Here is an 18,081-nt window from a genome sequence, read left to right on the forward strand (position 1 = left end):
ATTATAGTTAAAAACAACATGAAACAATTTCATGGAAAATTATTTCCAAAATTGTTTTCTTTTTGGATGAGGAGTCACTTCTTCTGATCCTGCACTTTACATATTTTTTACCTTCTGGCAATATTAATTTGCATTATCAGTTTATCCCTCTGTGACTTTTCTTCTTGTCTGCTCACCTAACCCCAAAACCTTTCAAACACTACAAACAATATCTGAAGCTTACTTTAGACAGACATTTCATTATAGAGTCAAAGACATGAACAGCACAAAAAAAGGCCCTTCAGCCCACGAGGTCTGCATCAATCATGAACTACCAACTGACTGTTCTAATCCCATTTCCCAGAACTTGGCCCATGGCGCAGGTATCATAAGCGTACATGGAAATTCTTAAATGTTATGAGGGTTTCTGCTTCTACCACCTGAAGAAGCAGTGAGTTCCAGACTCCCATCATGCTCTGAGTGAACAAAATACACATCTCTTTACTTAAACTCTTCACTCTCAAATTCAATAATCAACACAAGTATATCTTCCCCAAACTGTTTAGAGTCATTCTGTCTTTCTTTCTGATATGGCAACATTTCTCCCACCTTCTTTTCCTGTAAGTGTTGATTTAGTTTAGGGGAAGGCTTCCCGGTTGCTCTGTTTGCGATATACAATATCTTTCTATGTGCCAAGGACATTTAATGACCTCTTTTAGCCCTCCTAATTCCTCTAAGCTCATCTACTTTACTTGTTATACTCTTGCATTAAAGTTGCACTTCAGACCATCAGTCCCACCGTGTTCAGAAACCTGGCCCTGCCTGTCCTTCCTATTTGTTTAATTGACTTAACCTGCACCTTTTCCTGAATCACTCCATGTGTTGACCTAGACCAGACTGGTAGAAACCCTATCAAGTCACATTAGCAAACCTCCCTGAAAGGAGATTGGTGCCCCTCTAGTTTGTCCTCCTTAGACAGGTTCTTCCTGCTCTGGAAGATAGTTCAATGATTCAGATGTCTGAAGCCCACCCTTGGTCTTTAGCTACATATTCAATTCTGTTGTCTTCATATTTCTGCCCTCAATAGCACATGGGACAGGGAATAATCCCATGATTACAACCCTAGAGGTCCTTTTTTTAAATATTCTATCCAGGACCCCCAAATTCTCTTTGCAGGACCTCTTCTCTCTTCCTGTCTTTGTCGTTAGCACCAATGAGTACCAGAATCTCTGGCTGCTCACCCTCCCTTTCAAAATGTTCTGTGCCTGCTCTGAGACATCCTTGACATTGGCACGAGGGAGGTACCATACTATCCTGGAGTTTCACTCACAGCCACAGATATGCCGATCTGTGTCCCTGACTGTCGAATCCTTTATCATTGCTGCTCACTTATACTTTGACCCTTGCTGCTTTTCTTTTTAATTTCAAATATATAATTTATTCATAAGAAATCTTTCAATACATACATAGTCACTAGAGCAGTTTGATACTGTACCGTATCTTCATATAGAGAACTAACAGACCCAAGGCATTTGGCTCACATGCATGTGAGGCCCCAGGAAGATCCAATAATTGAACGGACCTCTATTTAACTTTGGCAGAAAGATCTTAGATGATGCTCTTTCCCCACTGTGCTTTGGTGGCAACTGCCTGAAGCTTTAGTCCATCTCTCAGCACGTAGACCTTGAAAGGTGCTAGTCTGAAATACTAGGTCAAAGTCAACGCCTTGTTCTGGAAAGCCAAAAGGTTTTGGGCAGCCGAAAGAGCATCTTTCTCTGAGCTATGGTCCCCCTGGCACAGTTGATGTTTGTCCAGGGGAATAGCCCGTACAGCACAGGGTTCTGTGTCATGGAGCTGCTCAGGATGAACCTCCAACCTCTTTCATTGTTCTTTGACAATGGGTCCTCCCTTCTCAGTCATAGTCAGCGAGCTAACTTCTGCCAGAATCCTCCTCAGTATCTTCTGACTACCACTTTTGTATGATTCCCTCCATCCTGAAAGTTCCTAAGAAAACTTAAAGTAGATCTTTCCCAATAAAGTATTTCTGGAAACCTGAGAATCTTCCAATTTTAATGTCCTGGTAATCTCAAACTCTGAAAGCTGAATGGTTATTTCTGAACTGTTAGAAGCTGAACTTTGCTTCAAAGACCAGTTTAACTGAATTTTCATCTCAATGAATTGAAGGTGCCGATGTTGGACTGGGGTGGACAAAGTTAAAAATCATACAACACCATGTTATAGTCCAAAAGGTCTATTTGGAAGCACTAGCTTTTGGAGTGCTGCTCCTTCATCAGACGGTTGTGGAGGTTCAGATCATGCTCACAGAATTTATAGCCAAATGAATCCAGTGTTATGGAGATGTGATACAGTAAGCCACCTTAGATTAAAACTTTCATCTTTTATAATGGGATATGCTGGTTTCTATTCTTTGATATGTAAATCCCAGAACTTCTTTTAAATTGCATTCTCAAGTTAACTCAGCTTTTTAAACCATAGATGTGAAGTCTGTCTGTGTCCCAATGCTCAACAGCAGTCAACATTTTGATTTCATCAACAGGAATCTTGGAACCGTGAGGAGTCATTTCCGGTTATCTTTCGAATTTGCACCACTAGCCCTCAGTGTTTATTTCCCCTCCCCCACTCACCTTTTAACTTATTATTTTGAAACCAGGTCAAATCTGCAGAGCTGTAATCATTTGCTTGCATTGTGGTTAGGTTTAAGGGGATATAGCTTAGTTCAGGAATAGAGCTTAGTTGTGACCATTTTGTCCACATGCTTAAAGAATAGGCTTTGTTGAACTATAACTGAAGAAGCTGTATCTAGCAACCTTTGGACCTAAGATAATGCTGTCAGGAGTGACTTGTACACTTTTCATTTGAGTACCTGTGAAAATAAAGCTAATTCTAAGTCATTTTAAGTTTATTAAAGAAATCTGATGAAAGCCTCTTTCGTTCTGATGGTAGTAATAAAGGAAAACAATTTGATAATTTCGGTAACTGAATCAAAGCATTAACATTGGTATTACTCATAGAGAGGTGGAATCTGATTTACAGCTTGTTCCTCCTATCAGACTCAGAACATTGGCTGCTTTCTGCCTTCATAGGTAACCTCACTAGATTCGTCCTTTTTTGGGGGTTCCATGATGTGTCTGCAATTCTCAATCCACCAGTTCCCCTTTGACCAGTTTTTCCATGACTGGCATCTCTTTGAAGGGTAATATAAAACAAAGAGCAGATGCTGGAAATCTGAAATAAGAGCTGAAATTACCAGAGAAAGTGGAAGTTCTGAAGAGTCATTGGATTCAAAACATTAACTTTGCTTTCTGTGCCCAAATGCTGCCAGCCCTGCTGAGCTTTTTCAGCAATTTCTATTTTTCTGTCTCTTAGAAGAGCCTGGTAATAACTTGGTTTTCCTTGAGCTGTTTATTATCTCTTTCAACTAGTTGGATGATCAAAGCATGTGAAGACATAAAGCTGAGAACTATTGATTGTAAATTATGTATACATTCTCAACTCTCTCTCATGCTCTTTGTGTGGCAGAATTGCTTGTGGCATACCTTTAATCTTGAGAGTTATGCTCATGCAGCATCTAATTTTATCCTTGTAGTTGTAACTTTCTTTTCAGCCATGGAAGTTGGTCTGTCAATCTGATGAAACAGTGTCATTCATCCACATATATCAAGCTTAAAAATAATGTCCATTGAAATAAACAAGTTCTGTGAAACTCAAGTTAGTTAGATCACCAGTTTCTCCTGGGAGTACATTGGGTATTCGTTTCTAATGCTGGCGGTTCCACTACATTAATATCTTTGCAAGAGTAGACATTTGGCTTCGGCTGCTCTTAAACAGGGTCACACTTCTGAACATCCTCCAGAAGTGACATATTATTTGACAGATGCAGCATTCTTATGACACGGCTGGACACTGCTTGTGAGGCATTTATGTTCCACTCCACTGACACTGATTCTTTATTTCTACTGTTTGATGCACTTTTTGAGTTGGCTTGTCACTTGAGCCCTTCGAGTATTTCTACCTTAATAAAGTGGATGGAATCTGTTGATTCCCCTGTGGTAAGATTATCCATCTCCTCTCAGGATTAATCTGAAAGCCTTCCTGGCAGTTGCTTCCAGCACAACTTGAATAGATTTCCCCAAAATCAAGACATTTTTGGGGCTACATTCAGCTCTGCAAATAATAGCGCTCTTTCAATTTCTTTGTGTTAAAGATCAAAAACTGTGTGGTATGGCAATGCTGGTTGTTGTTTCTTCTTTGAATACTTTTAGTCCTATTGAATTGCAGTACTCTGAAGCTGCTTTGCTTACTAAAGGTTTGCATGTCGTTGTGAAGTCAAATTGAAAGTTTCTCTCTTACTGCAGGCAAAATGAAAGTTGCTCATATGAATGAATGAAAAATGAATGAGCGTTCACCTTTCATAGCCCATTCTTTATCACAACATCCCTAAAGACAGCTTCGTTCAGGCGGCCACAATAAATTCTTCCTACTAGAACCAAGATTGTAATTATGAATTTCCTGGCCTTATTGCAGCCTCAAAAGGCTTCCACTATCTTTTCTCTGTTGGACTCTGCTTTAACTTTTAAATTGTTCTTTTTGTCACTTTAATGCTGCTTTGTGACATTTCCAGTGCTCTGGCACTGATATAAACTCCTGTGACCCTTCATTTCCTCACTGTAACTTTGCCTCGTGATGTCCACTCCCTATGGCATAACATTCGCACTGTAAATGCTTTTCATTTCTAGCCTTATCAGCTGTTTTCTTTCTGAGTCAATAAACTTGAAAGTTTTTCCCTTTGCCCAACAGTATTTTTTGAGCCAGTGCTCCAATATAATTATTTACCAGCCAAGTCTTTATGTGGGTATGTTCTTACAGATCCTTGCTTCCCAATGGACTCTAACTGTCAAGAGAGACTAGTCTGTAAGCTCTTTCTAGCCCATCCTGCTTCTTTTATGCTGCTCATCAACTCTAAAGTAAAGGCTTCAGTTTGGAGTGCTGTTTCCCCCTTGTTGGTCTTTTCATGAGTTCCTGTTGACTGCTTATTTGTTCAAACGTGCACAGCTGCTGTCAATGTGAATAATTCTTAAAGTTATTAAAACTGTGAACTCACTTGGTCTTCTGGAACTTTCTCTCCTGGGTCCAATGAATCTTTTCACCATTGTAACTTGCACTTTTCAGGAATGATCCTGACCAATAATCACCATGCGGTATTACTTTCTAGGTGCATTCATCGCCTCAAATCCTCTACTTTGAGTCGAAGAACCCAATTGATTTACAGTGGTGGAGGATCAACCACTATTGAAACTTAACAAGAAGAGGACTTTGTGTCTCAACAAGTTGTAGTTTACATCATAATAGCAATAAGAAAAAGTTACATTGATTTGTTAGACATTACAATTTAAACTTTGAGGATTTCTGTGGGTAGAGATCTGCACTACTCAAGAATTCAAAATATTCTGTCTTATTCCCCCTCATCCATAAGACCATAAAAACAGGAGTAGGCCATTCAGCCCATCAAGCTTGCCCTAATAATCTTCTAAGAGAAAGTGAGGACTGCAGATGCTGGAGATCAGAGCTGAAAATGTGTTGCTACAAAAGCGCAGTAGGTCAGGCAGCATCCAAGGAGCAGGAGAATCGACGTTTCGGGCATGAGCCCTTCTACATTCCTGAAGAAGGGCTCATGCCTGAATCATCGATTCTCCTGCTCTTTGGATGCTGTCTGACCTGCTGCACTTTTCCAGCAACACATTTTCAGCTACTAGTTAACATGGTCATTTTTACCCACCCATCTCCATGAGCCTGTACACGCTGGTAATCAGACATCTATCAAAAACTACCTTTTGGCGTGATGAAAGATTGAACCTACATACCCCTCTGTGATTGAAAATGTAAAAGATACACAACCCTCTGCGTAAAAAGAATTTCTCATCTCCAACCCAAATGGCGTTCTCCTCATTTTTTAAATTATATCCCCTGTCTCTAGACTCCCCATCCTGCCTGCATCTATCCTGTCTCTCCCTTTCAATATTTTATAAGTTTCAATCTCATTCTTTTAAAACTCTAGAGAACACAGGCCACATTTGCCCGATCTCTCTTTGCAAGACCGTTCTGTCAGCCCAAGAACATATTTGGTGAACCATTATGACACTCTCTCTATGGAAATAATACCTTTCCAGAGATGAGGAGACCAAAACTGCTCAGAATACTCCAAATACCATCTAACCAAGCTCATATACTGCTGAAGCAAAACTTCACCCAAATCCCTGCGCTAATACAGGCTAACATTGTATTAACCTTCCTAATAGCTTGCTGCATGTGAACCATCAGTGACTTATCAACAAAGACACTTAGGTTTTTTTGTATGTGTAACCAATCCAGCATCTTGACATTTAAGAAGTACTCTGCACATCTATTTCTCATACCAAAGTAGATAGCCTCACTTTTTCTACATTATATTACATCCATTCACATTCTAGCCCTTTCAGTGAGACTGTCCAAATCTTTTTGAATTTGCTTTATATCATCCTCACAACACTCATTTCCACCTAATTTTGTATAATCCATACATTTGAAAATATTATATCTGGTCCACACCTTCATGACTCCAATCTCAGCCTGCCAACATTACTATTTATGTCTATTTTCTTTTTTCTATCTGTAAGTCAATAATTAATCCATGCCAGCACATTACCACTATCCTGGATGTAGGTTTGCTTGCTGATCTGGAAGGTTCATTTTCAGAAGTTTCATCACCATACTAGGTAACATCTTCAGTGAGTCACTGAATGAAACACTGGTGGTTAGCCCATTTTCTATTTATATGTTTGAGTTTTATAGGGTTGGTGATGTCATTTCCAGTGGTGACATCATTTCCAGTGATGATGTCACTTCCTGTTCTTTTTCTCAGGAGATAGTAAATGGGATCCAAGTCAATGTGCTTGTTGACAAAGTTCTGGTTGTAATGCCAAGCTTCTAGGAATTCTTGTGCATGTCTCTGTTTGGGCTTGTCCTAGGATGGATGTGTTCTTCCAGTTGAGGTGGTGTCCTTCCTCATCCTTTTGTAAGGATACTAGTGAGAGTGGGTCATGTCATTTTGTGACTAATTGGTGTTCATGAATCCTGGTGGCAAGTTTTGAGTCCATTTGTCCAATGTAGTGTTGTTACAGTCCTTGCTTGGTATTTTTTAAAATGACATTAGTTTTGCTTGTTGGCTGTATTGGGTCTTTCAAGTTCATTAGCTGTTGTTTTAGTGTGTTTGTGGGTTTGTGGGCTACCATGATGCCAAGTGGTCTGAGTAGCCTGGTAATCATTTCCAAAATGTCTTTGATGTGGGGGAGAGTGGCTAGAGTTTGGATGTGGCTGGATGTTTTGTCTGTTTGTTTGGGTTTGTTGCTCAGTTTACAAGATAATTTAAAGGAAATCTTCAAGACCATCAGTCACACTCTTACTGGCATAAAATTCACTGAAAAGGAGGAAAACAAGAACAAACTGCCATTCCTAGATGTTGCAGTAGAGCAAACAGCCAATGGGGAACTTTAAACCAGCATCTACAGGAAAACAACACATACGGACCAAATATTGAACTACAGAAGCAATCATCCCAACATCTACAAACAAAGCTGTATTAGGACATTATTTCAATGAATCAACACACAATGCAGCACAGAGGAACTGTGCAGATTAGAGGAAATTCACCTATACAGTGTATTCCAAAAGAATGAGTACCCAATGAACACAATCCGCTGATTTCTCAGCAACAAACGCAAACAGAAAGACAAAACACATCCAGAAACCCGAGCCACTCACCCCCACATCAAAGACATTTTGGAAATGACTTCCAGACTACTCAGACCACTTGGCATCATGGTAGCCCACAAATCCACCTACACACTAAAACAGCAGTTAATGAACATGAAAGACCCGATACAGACAACAAGCAAAACTAATGTAATTTACAAAATACCTTGCAAGAACTATAACAAATACCACATTGGACAAATGGACAGAAAACTAGCTACCAGGATACACGAATATCAACTAGTCACAAAACGACATGACCCATCTTCACTGGTATCATTAAATACAGATGAGGAAGAACACCACTTCAACTGGGACAACACAACCATCCTAGGACAAGCCAAACAGAGACACGCACAAGAATTCCTAGAAGCATGGCATTCCAACCGGAACTCTGTCAACAAACACATTGACTTGCATCCCATTTATCATCCCCTGAGAAAAAGAACAGGAATTTAATCACCACTGGAAATGATGTCACCACAGGAAATGACATCACCAACCCTAGGAAACTCAAACACATAAATAGAAAACGAGCTATATCACCAGTGTTTCATTTGGAGACTCACTGAAAATGTTACCTAGTATGGTGACGAAACTTCTGAAAACACGCCTTCCAGATCAGCAAGCAAAACTACATCAAGAGCCTCAACCTCAGCTATAAATCTTCTCAAAACTCACTATTACCCCGAACCACTGTGCTTTATCTTCTTGAATCAGTCTCATGTGGAAGACTTAATCGAAAGACTTCTGAAAATCTCAGTATACTACATCCATTGGCTCTTCTTTATCAGTTTTGTTCATAACATCTTAAATCTTCAACAAGTTTATCAGACATTATTTTCCCAATCAGATCATTATGAAGCAGGTTGCTATACATTCCACCCTTTATATTAGATTTGAGTATTTTCACTCCTACTGTTAGCACTGTGGTTAGCACTGCTGCCTCACAGCGCCAGGGACCTGGGTTCAATTCCCGCCTCAGGCGACTGACTGTGTGGAGTTTGCACGTTCTCCCCGTGTCTGCGTGGGTTTCCTCCGGGTGCTCCGGTTTCCTCCCACAGTCCAAAGATGTGCGGGTCAGGTGAATTGGCCATGCTAAATTGCCCATAGTGTTAGGTAAGGGGTATATGTAGGGGTATGGGTGGGTTGCGCTTCGGCGGGTCGGTGTGGACTTGTTGGGCCGAAGGGCCTGTTTCCACACTGTAAGTCTAATCTAATCTGTTGTAAAGTTAGCAGGTCAGTAATTCCCAATTTTCTCTCTTGCTCCCTTTTAAATATGGAATAACATTTATTATGTTCCATTCAAGCCAGTGTGACGTAATTAGATTGGTGGAGCTTAATGTAGTGCTTAACATTAATTCTTTAGAATCATTACCTTATACAGCATAATATCTTGGTTTCTGGAGCATGATTTGCATCAGCCCATCTGCTCCTAATAAGAAATCAATGAAAATCTGGAGAGTGCTCAAAAGCAAGCGAACAGAATTCCAGCACTAAACACAAGAAGTTAAAAAACCTAACAAATTTTGCAACCTGACCCAATTGTAATCCACAGATGAATATCATGGTCTGAGCAGGGCTTGGTGGATCTGGGTGGGATGCTCTTCAGAGGATGAGTGCAGACATCAGGGTTGAATGACATCGATCGGCTCTGTAGGGACTCTATGATTCTACCTTGCTGGTCAGTGTATGGTTGTGGCCTGTACAATTCAACTTCAACAAATTCCTCTACAGATGTTGTAAGTCTGTTGACAGTTGCTCTAGAGAGTACATCTGCTATCGTTTGTAGCTTCCCTGTACATATTTGTTCTCACAAGTAAACATACAGCAGGCACAGCTCCCCTGTGTTTGTAGATGCTTCCTTGCTAATTCATTATTGTCTAACAGGGATGCCAATAGTATCCCTAATGGAGGTAATTTGAAAACCACACAGATGACTCATGTGACTGAGAGAACCACCTTTCCTATAATCGCTTTGTGTGTCTTCCTGTCTGGCGATGCAATGCCCTAGAGATATATTTCACTGGTTTATGATTCTCTTTTGTTTTTTTCTGAAATAGAACTGCTGCTAATAACTGAAGCTTCTACAGATTTGATAGTTGGAAAGGATAGATTGTGGTAGGTTAGAACATCTGTGGATGCCAGCATATGCTTGACCTTTTGGAAAGTATCTTCCTCACCCTTGTATCTTCCTGACCAATCACCTCAGCCATCTCTGGAAATCCTTTCAAGTCATGAAACTATTTTAGACTGGGAAAATCTTTACAGTTTTCACCTTCTGTGGGTCAGGCCTTATCCCAGCTTTGTCACCAATATGTCACAAGAAACCAATAGATTCCTTGGAAAATTTGTACTTTTTGTGTACCCTTCATCCTCTGAGGTTTTAAAACCAAAGGGACCATCCAGTTGTGCAACTCAATGATCCTCAGAATCAACATGTCATCCACACAGGCAGCTTATTGAAACAAATAAAATGTAGGCACAGGTCTAACACTGACTCTGGAGCACCCAGTGTCAAACCTTAGACTCATGACTCCTAGATCAATCAAATGATGTGTAACTTTCATTTGCTGTGAAACCGTGGTTAGAAACCGCTTATGGCATCACTTGGGCACTTTATAAACTTTATATTGCTGTCAGCTGTGGTTTCAGTGTACTGCAGTTACTTTTGAATCTGAAGATTGTAAGTTCAAATTGTAGATTAGCGATATAAGCACAAAATCCCAGCTGTCAGCCCAGGGAAATCATGAGGGAATTCTGCACCGCTGGGCTGTGTTAAACTGAAGCCCTGTCAGCGATCCCAAATGATTGTAAAGGAACAGCACCATGATTAGAAGAAGTGTGTGCATGTTTTCCCAAGTGTCCTAGATGATATTTTTGTTCAAATAACAGAACTAAAATTGCTTATCTGGATGTAATCACATTGTATTTTTTGGGACTTCAGTGTATGCAAATTGGCTGCTTAACTTCCAATATTACAATATTAGAGTCATAGAGATGTACAGCACAGAAACAGACCCTTCGGTCCAAACCATCAATGCTGGCCAGATATCATCTAGTCCCATTTGCCAGGACTTGGCCAATATCCCTCTAAACCCTTCCTATTCAGATACCCATCCAGATGCTTTTTAAATGCTGTAATTGTACTAACCTCCACCACTTCCTCAAGCAGCTCATTCCATACACACTCCACCCTCTGTGTGAAAAAGCTGCCCCTTGCGTCCTTTTAAATCTTTCCCCTCTCACCTTAAACTTATGCCCTCTAGCTCTGTACTCTCCCACCCCAGAGAAAAGATCTTGTCTATTTTCCCTATCCGTGCCCCTCATGATTTTATAAACCTCCATGCAGCACCATTTCAAAACACTTGATATCCTGTTAAGTGTTTTGGATGCTGGAATAGGGAAATAAATGCAGCCACCCATTTTCCCAAGAGCCCTGCGTACATCATTGAGCAGACCCCAGTTCTGTTATGCTGAATGTGTGTTACACTAGTCACAGTAAACAAGAACCCACAATATCCTGGTTGCTTAGTATAACTGCATTTCAAGGACAACTTCCTTTACAATATAGAAAGAAACAAAATTGAATTTCAGAAAGACTTTTCATTGCTATGTAGGAAATTGTTAACTCACAAATGGGAGTTTAATGGGATGTTCAAGCTGATCCCTCAGGAATTGAAGACCAAGGAAAAGTCTATTTAAAACCCATCAGAAGCTGGCACACAGAGACATCTCAACAGCTTTGAGACTTGGAAGATCTTGATAACCAAAGACCACCTGACTGGCACTTAGACATGTTGCAAAGTAAGTGTATTGGGAAGGAAGGAAGGCTGGGGCAGAATGGGCACGTAATGTATTTACGGGGCCCACCGGAGCACCCCAACTTCCACACTTGTACATCGGTGGGCTTTGGATTCTGTAAGGTGTTAAGGGCTGCCAACTTTATAGGCCTATCCATTTATTTTATAAAAGATCTTGTTGAAAAGATTTGCTTATCAGCTATTTTTAGAAAAACATACAATGAATGACATTCATTTGGCAAGTCAGGGCACTATAAGTATGGACATCAAGTAATTAAAGTTTGACAGAAAACATGTGATATCTCCATGGATGCATCCAACCAAAGTTGTCACCGATCCCCTACCTTCACTTGGCTGTTACAGTAACATTGGACACAATTGTAATAAGAGGATCTGGTCTGTTTTGAAGATGTGGCTCTCTCCTGAGTTGCTGATGTTTGCTCAACTGTTCTGGGAAAAGATGAGCAACATGAAATGTGTGTTTAGTGTGAAAAGTGATGGCTTATTCATCTTATGATCTCTTTTAACTTTTGTGATAAATCTGTTAATTTGGGATCATGACTTATGATAGACTGATAATATGCTATTGTTAGTTATGTTGGTTAATGTTGCTAATTGTTTTCATGAACGCATATCTGAGTGATAATTGGAGTTAATTAGAAATTTTATAATGAAGCTAATAATTTGTTCTGACATTGTGCATTTTTTAAAAATATTTTGGTTGTAAAAATTTCAATTAACTAGACAGTTTGATTTTATTTACGATAGAGAAACTTCTCTCATAAAGTTTTGGACAATTTATCGGATGCGATGCTTCGTATGACATTGAGATATTTCACCATTTATTGAGAATTCATTTCTCAAACAGTGGCATAGTGGTTAGCACTGCTGCCTCACAGTGCCAGAGACCCGGGTTCAATTCCCACCTCAGGCGACTGACTGTGTGGAGTTTGCACGTTCTCCCCATGTCTGCGTGGGTTTCCTTCGGGTGCTCCGGTTTCCTCCCACAGTCCAAAGATGTGCGGGTCAGGTGAATTGGCCATGCTAAATTGCCCGTAGTGTTAGGTAAGGGATAAATGTAGGGGTGTGGGTGGGTGGCGGGTCGGTGTGGACTTGTAGGGCCTAAGGGCCTGTTTCCACACTGTAAGTAATCTAATCTAATCTAATGACAGGTTTGGCGCAAAAGTTGGATTCAGTGAGAAGTAGATGCTTGTGTGTTTGTCTTTGGCAATACAAACTCAGTCAAGTGCTCAACTGTGCTACAGGATTTATCACGTTCTAATCAAAGGGTGTGATTTTGACATTTTAGATTTACTAAATAAAGTAGGCTTGAAGAATCTTCTTAAACTTGGGGAAAAAATCTGATGAGTTCATTATTTTACATTTGAAAATTAAGTACTGTTACTAAATTAATTGTATTCAGTTCTCTGAGACAGACGTTTTGGATTTTCTCCAGACACTTACGCAGATGATGGATACTTGCACTTCTGAGGGATTGCTGTATTGTTGGAGGTTCTGTCACAGATGGATTAAACAATACTACACTATGTCTTTAAAAAGGTCAGAGGAGTTCCTCTAGTGTCGTGGCCTATACCTAGTCATTTATTTAATTGCTGTTTGTGAGAATTACTGTGTAAGAGTTAATTACCATGTGGACTAGGAGAAAGTGAGGAATACAGATGCTGGAGATCAGAGTCAAAACGTGTGTTGCTGGAAAAGCACAGCAGATTAGGTAGCATCAGAGGAGCAGGAGAATCAACGATTCTAGCATGGACCCTTGAAACAAAAAGCTCATTCCGAATGGCTTACACTTGAAATGTCAATTCTCTGACTCTTCGGATACTGCCTGAACTCCTGTGATTTTCCAGCACCACACCTTTGACTCCTAATGACCATGTGTCCCACTTTACAGCAGTGACTGAACTACAACAAGTGTCTTCAACAGCTGTAAAGCACTTTAGGGTATTTTTGCATTTTTTTTCAATGAAAAGGTAATCAAATATTAATAGTTATGTTTTCCAGTTCCATTACAAATAATGTGAGAATTTATGCTTTTGCATTTCAGATGTAGGTTCACCTTTTGCTCTTGTGAAAGAAGCTATCTGATTTTTTTGACTGTTTTGATGAATGGTCTCAAAACTTTTGTCTTGCTTTAGGCCTAACACATTTGAGATTGTTGCACTGGATGGAGTGAGCACTGGAATTTTACAATTCTACACTGCCCAAGAGAGTGCTGACTGGGTGCGGGCAATATCAACCAATATTAATGATTTGACCCTGCAAAATGTAAGTCTCTTGGCTGAAAGCTTTACTGTAAATAATAATATAAATGTATGATCTCGGGTATAAAATATATTTAAGCTCTTCTTGCTAGGACAAACTAGAGTAAAGCTTGCTTCTGGAAGTCTGGATACACTCTTTGACCTAATCCTAGAACTGTAATTAAAGAGAAAGAAATGTATTTTATACCCGTGGTGTTGATTTAGGAAGATTAATCATCTGCATTTCCAGTTTAGCTTTGTCAAAAGTCTATTTTAGAATTGGTCCCTTGCAAGGGACAATCAAAAGATTTGGTCTTTTGTAAAATAATTGACACACTGAGAATAAATATAAAATAAATTGCATGACCAAGATAAGGTTCCATAAACATTGAAGAAAATTGCAAGTGGTGAAGAAGCCGAAGAAAGGACTTCCTCAAGGTCGTCACTTCTTTGCCATACACCCAGTGTATTGTATCTCAAAGCTTTTTGCTCTTACTTATTCTCCACTTTCATCACACATTCTAATTATTCACTTAAAAAGACATATAATCATTAATGTGCCTTCTATTTTCCTCCAGTTTTTCTTCCATTTTTGTTACTGATTCGCTTTTTGACATTTTCTTCAATTGAGCTATCTGTAATCTTGAATGGAAGGGAGATTGTGCAGGATAGATGCCCACTGACAATGAATATATATATCAACAATTTAAAGTAGTTTAAATAAAGCTACAAGAAAGGTGGAAAAACCAGTCTTGAATTCTATTGTCCGGACTGATGGATTCTTGTCTGGTAAATCTGTTGCATCTGCTGGTATATCTAATATATGATGGGCTTAGTTGATCAGATGAGTCTCTGGGCAGTCTAGTGGCTCTGTACAGTTTGGTGTTTCTATTTGGCTTTGTGGATTTTGAAGATCTTGTCTGATTTGGCTTAAGAGTTTTCAGTTTCAAGACCACTGCTTCCACACTTACACTGCCTTCCCAGACCATCCATAACCTCATCACCTCAGGGGATCTCCCATCCACCACCTTCAATCTTATAGTCCCACAACCCTGCACCGCCCGTTTCTACCTCCTGCCCAAGATCCACAAACCTGACTGCCCCAGCCGACCCATTGTCTCAGCCTGCTCTTGCCCCGCTGAACTCATCTCTGCATACCTCGACACGGTCCTGTCCCCCTTAGTCCAAGAACTCCCCACCAACGTTCGGGACACCACCCACGTCCTCCACCTCCTCCATGATTTTCGCTTCCCCGGTCCCCAACACCTTAACTTCACCATGGACATCCAATCCCTATTCATCTCCATCCCCCATCACGAAGAACTCAAAGCACTCCGCTTCTTCCTTTCCCGCTGTGCCAACCAGTACTCTTCCACTGACACCCTCCTTCGACTGACTGAACTGGTCCTCACTCTGAACAACTTCTCTTTCCAATCCTCCCACTTCCTCCAAACCAAAGGAGTAGCCATGGGCACCCCCATGGGCCCCAGCTATGCCTGCCTCTTCATAGGATGTGTGGAATAGTCCATCTTCTGCAGCTACACTGGCACCTTTTCGTCCACTACATCGTTGACTGTATCGGTGCTGCCTCGTGCTCCCACGAGGAGGTTGAACATTTCATCCATTTTACCAACACCTCCCACCCTGACCTCAAATTTATCTGGACTGTCTCAGACTCCTCCCTCCCCTTCCTAGACCTCTCCATTTCTATCTCGGGCGACCGAATCAACACAGACATTTACTAGAAACCGACTGACTCACACAGCTACCTAGATTACACCTCCTCCCACCCCGCCCCCTATAAAAACGCCATCTCATATTCCCAATTCCTTCGTCTTCGCTGCATCTGCTCCCAGGAGGACCAGTTCCAATACCGAACAACCCAGATGGCCTCCTTCTTCAAAGACTGCAATTTCCCCACAGACGTGATCGACAATGCTCTCCACCGCATCTCCTCCACTTCCTGCTCCTCCGCCCTTGAGCCCCGCTCCTCCAATTGCCACCAGGACAAAACCCCACTGGTCTTCACCTACCACCCCACCAATCTCCATATACAACGTATCATTCGTCGTCATTTCCGCCACCTCCAAATGGACCCCACCACCAGGGATATATTTCCCTCCCCTCCCCTATCAGTGTTCCAAAAAGACCACTCCCTCCGTGACTCCCTCGTCAGTTACAAACCCCCACCAACTCAACCTCCACTCCCGGCACCTTCCCCTGCAACCGCAAGAAATGCAAAACTTACACCCACACTTCCCCCTTTACTTCCGTCCAAGGCCCCAAGGGATCCTTCCATATCCACCACAAATTCACTTGCACCTCCACACACATCGTTTACTGCATCCGCTGCACCTGATGTGGCCTCCTCTATATTGGGGAGACAGGCCACCTACTTGCGGAAAATTTCAGAGAACATCTCTGGGATACCCAGACCAATCAACCCAACCACCCCATGGCTCAACACTTCAATTCCACCTCCCACTCCACCAAGGACATGCAGGTCCTTGGACTCCTCCATCGCTAGACCATAGCAATACGACGGCAAGAGGAAGAGTGCCTCATCTTCCGCCTAGGAACCTTCCAACCACAAGGGATGAACTCAGATTTCTCCAGTTTCCTCATTTCCCCTCTCCCCCCCCCCCACGTTGTCTCAGTCCCAACCCTCGAACTCAGCACCACCTTCCTAACCTGCAATCTTCTTCCAGACCTCTCCGCCCCCACCCCCACTCTGGCTTATCACCCTCACCTTATCACTCTCACCTTAACCTCCTTCCACCTATCGCATTTCCAATGCCTCTCCCCCAAGTCCCTCTTCCCTACCTTTATCTTAGGCTGCTTGGCACACTTTTCTCATTCCTGAAGAAGGGCTCATGCCCGAAACGTCAATTCTCCTGCTCCTTGGATGCTGCCTGACCTGCTGCACTTTTCCAGCAACACATTTTCAGCTCTGATCTCCAACATCTGCAGTCCTCACTTTCTCCCATCATTAAGGTAATCCAAGCATTCTTGTCTTTAGTCTTGAGCATTATTATGCTTTGCCTTTAAGGCTCAATAAAATGTCAAAGACCAGATTGAAAGTTAGGGATTACTGTTGATGATTTTGCTGCACCAATATGTTAACTGTGTCCTGGACTAAATTAATAGAAATTTTAATCAATTTAATATATACAGGCAACTTCTCAAGTAATGGAGAAAGGAATATAATAGCAGTACATAAAACATGTGTGCAATAAAATGGTGATATCAAACTTTACAAACTTTTCCAGTTGATCAAAAATGGAGTTTGGGAAATATTTTGAGAAATGTTTTGATGTTTCTTGAATATATCAGTATTAATGATCCTTTTCCATATATTATTTTAAATGTACAGATGAAAATGGCCAATAAATGCTGTCCTTCAAATGATCAGGTAGGATGCCTCTCCTTTGGAGAAAAAGTCATATATGAAAACATGTCTCCGTATAAGAAATATATTTTCTCCGTCAGAACTAAAGGAGTAAAAAGGATATGAAGAGTTGCTAGCTGATAAGAGCAATGTGATGGCAAAATCTATTTCATAATTGTGACCAAATGAAGGGTGGCTGGAATTTGAACATGTGTGCAGGTTAAATTTAAAGGAATTGTTTGTGCATTATTTAGTATTTGCACTCATAGCAAACCTTGTTTAAATAATGTTTAGACTTCAATCATGTTTGAGATGAAGAATTTGAAAGGTATTATTGCTGTCACTTCCTTGGTTATTGAGATCTGTATCATGGCTACTCACTCGGAAGCACTAATTTATTTATTTTATTGTGTTTGCATATTTTATAATTAATGGCTATTTATAGCCAGGGGTGTTTTAATGAATTCATACACTTTATCTTCCTTTTATAATCCATACTGCAAATTGCAAACAGTCCTCAAGTAAAGGGAAACTGCATTTGTTCTAGTCTGATATATTGTATTTGTTTCTTAAGGTAATCTACCTTTTTTTTCCATGGGGAATTAAACAGTAGTTTGTTTGGCATTATGGACTTAAATAAATAAAATAAGGACACAGCAGTTCAAAAATCGCTCAAAGGTATTGTGAAATAAGTTTCAACCTAATGTATAGCAGCAGATTTTTATTTATCTCTTACATTTCTGATCTCTAATCTCTCATTTATACAAATATTCACTTTCTGTTATCACTTTTTTCCAATGGAGTTCTGGATAAGATTGGTATTTACAAAACATAAAATAAA

The 18,081-nt window shown here is 40.6% G+C and overlaps 1 protein-coding gene across 1 annotated transcript in view; it reads left to right on the forward strand.

Moving 5' to 3' along the window:
• The window catches only part of sntg2 (syntrophin, gamma 2), a 271,591-nt gene that overhangs the window by 187,134 nt on the left and 66,376 nt on the right, over nt 1-18,081 (forward strand). The window contains exons 14-15 of the mRNA XM_060855100.1: nt 13,748-13,877; nt 17,226-17,264. Coding sequence (XP_060711083.1) covers nt 13,748-13,877; nt 17,226-17,264 — 169 coding nt within the window. The remainder of the gene's footprint in view (nt 1-13,747; nt 13,878-17,225; nt 17,265-18,081) is intronic.

This window comes from Hemiscyllium ocellatum, chromosome 3 (assembly GCF_020745735.1).
Source record: "Hemiscyllium ocellatum isolate sHemOce1 chromosome 3, sHemOce1.pat.X.cur, whole genome shotgun sequence".
NCBI classification, from domain to species: Eukaryota; Metazoa; Chordata; class Chondrichthyes; order Orectolobiformes; family Hemiscylliidae; genus Hemiscyllium; species Hemiscyllium ocellatum.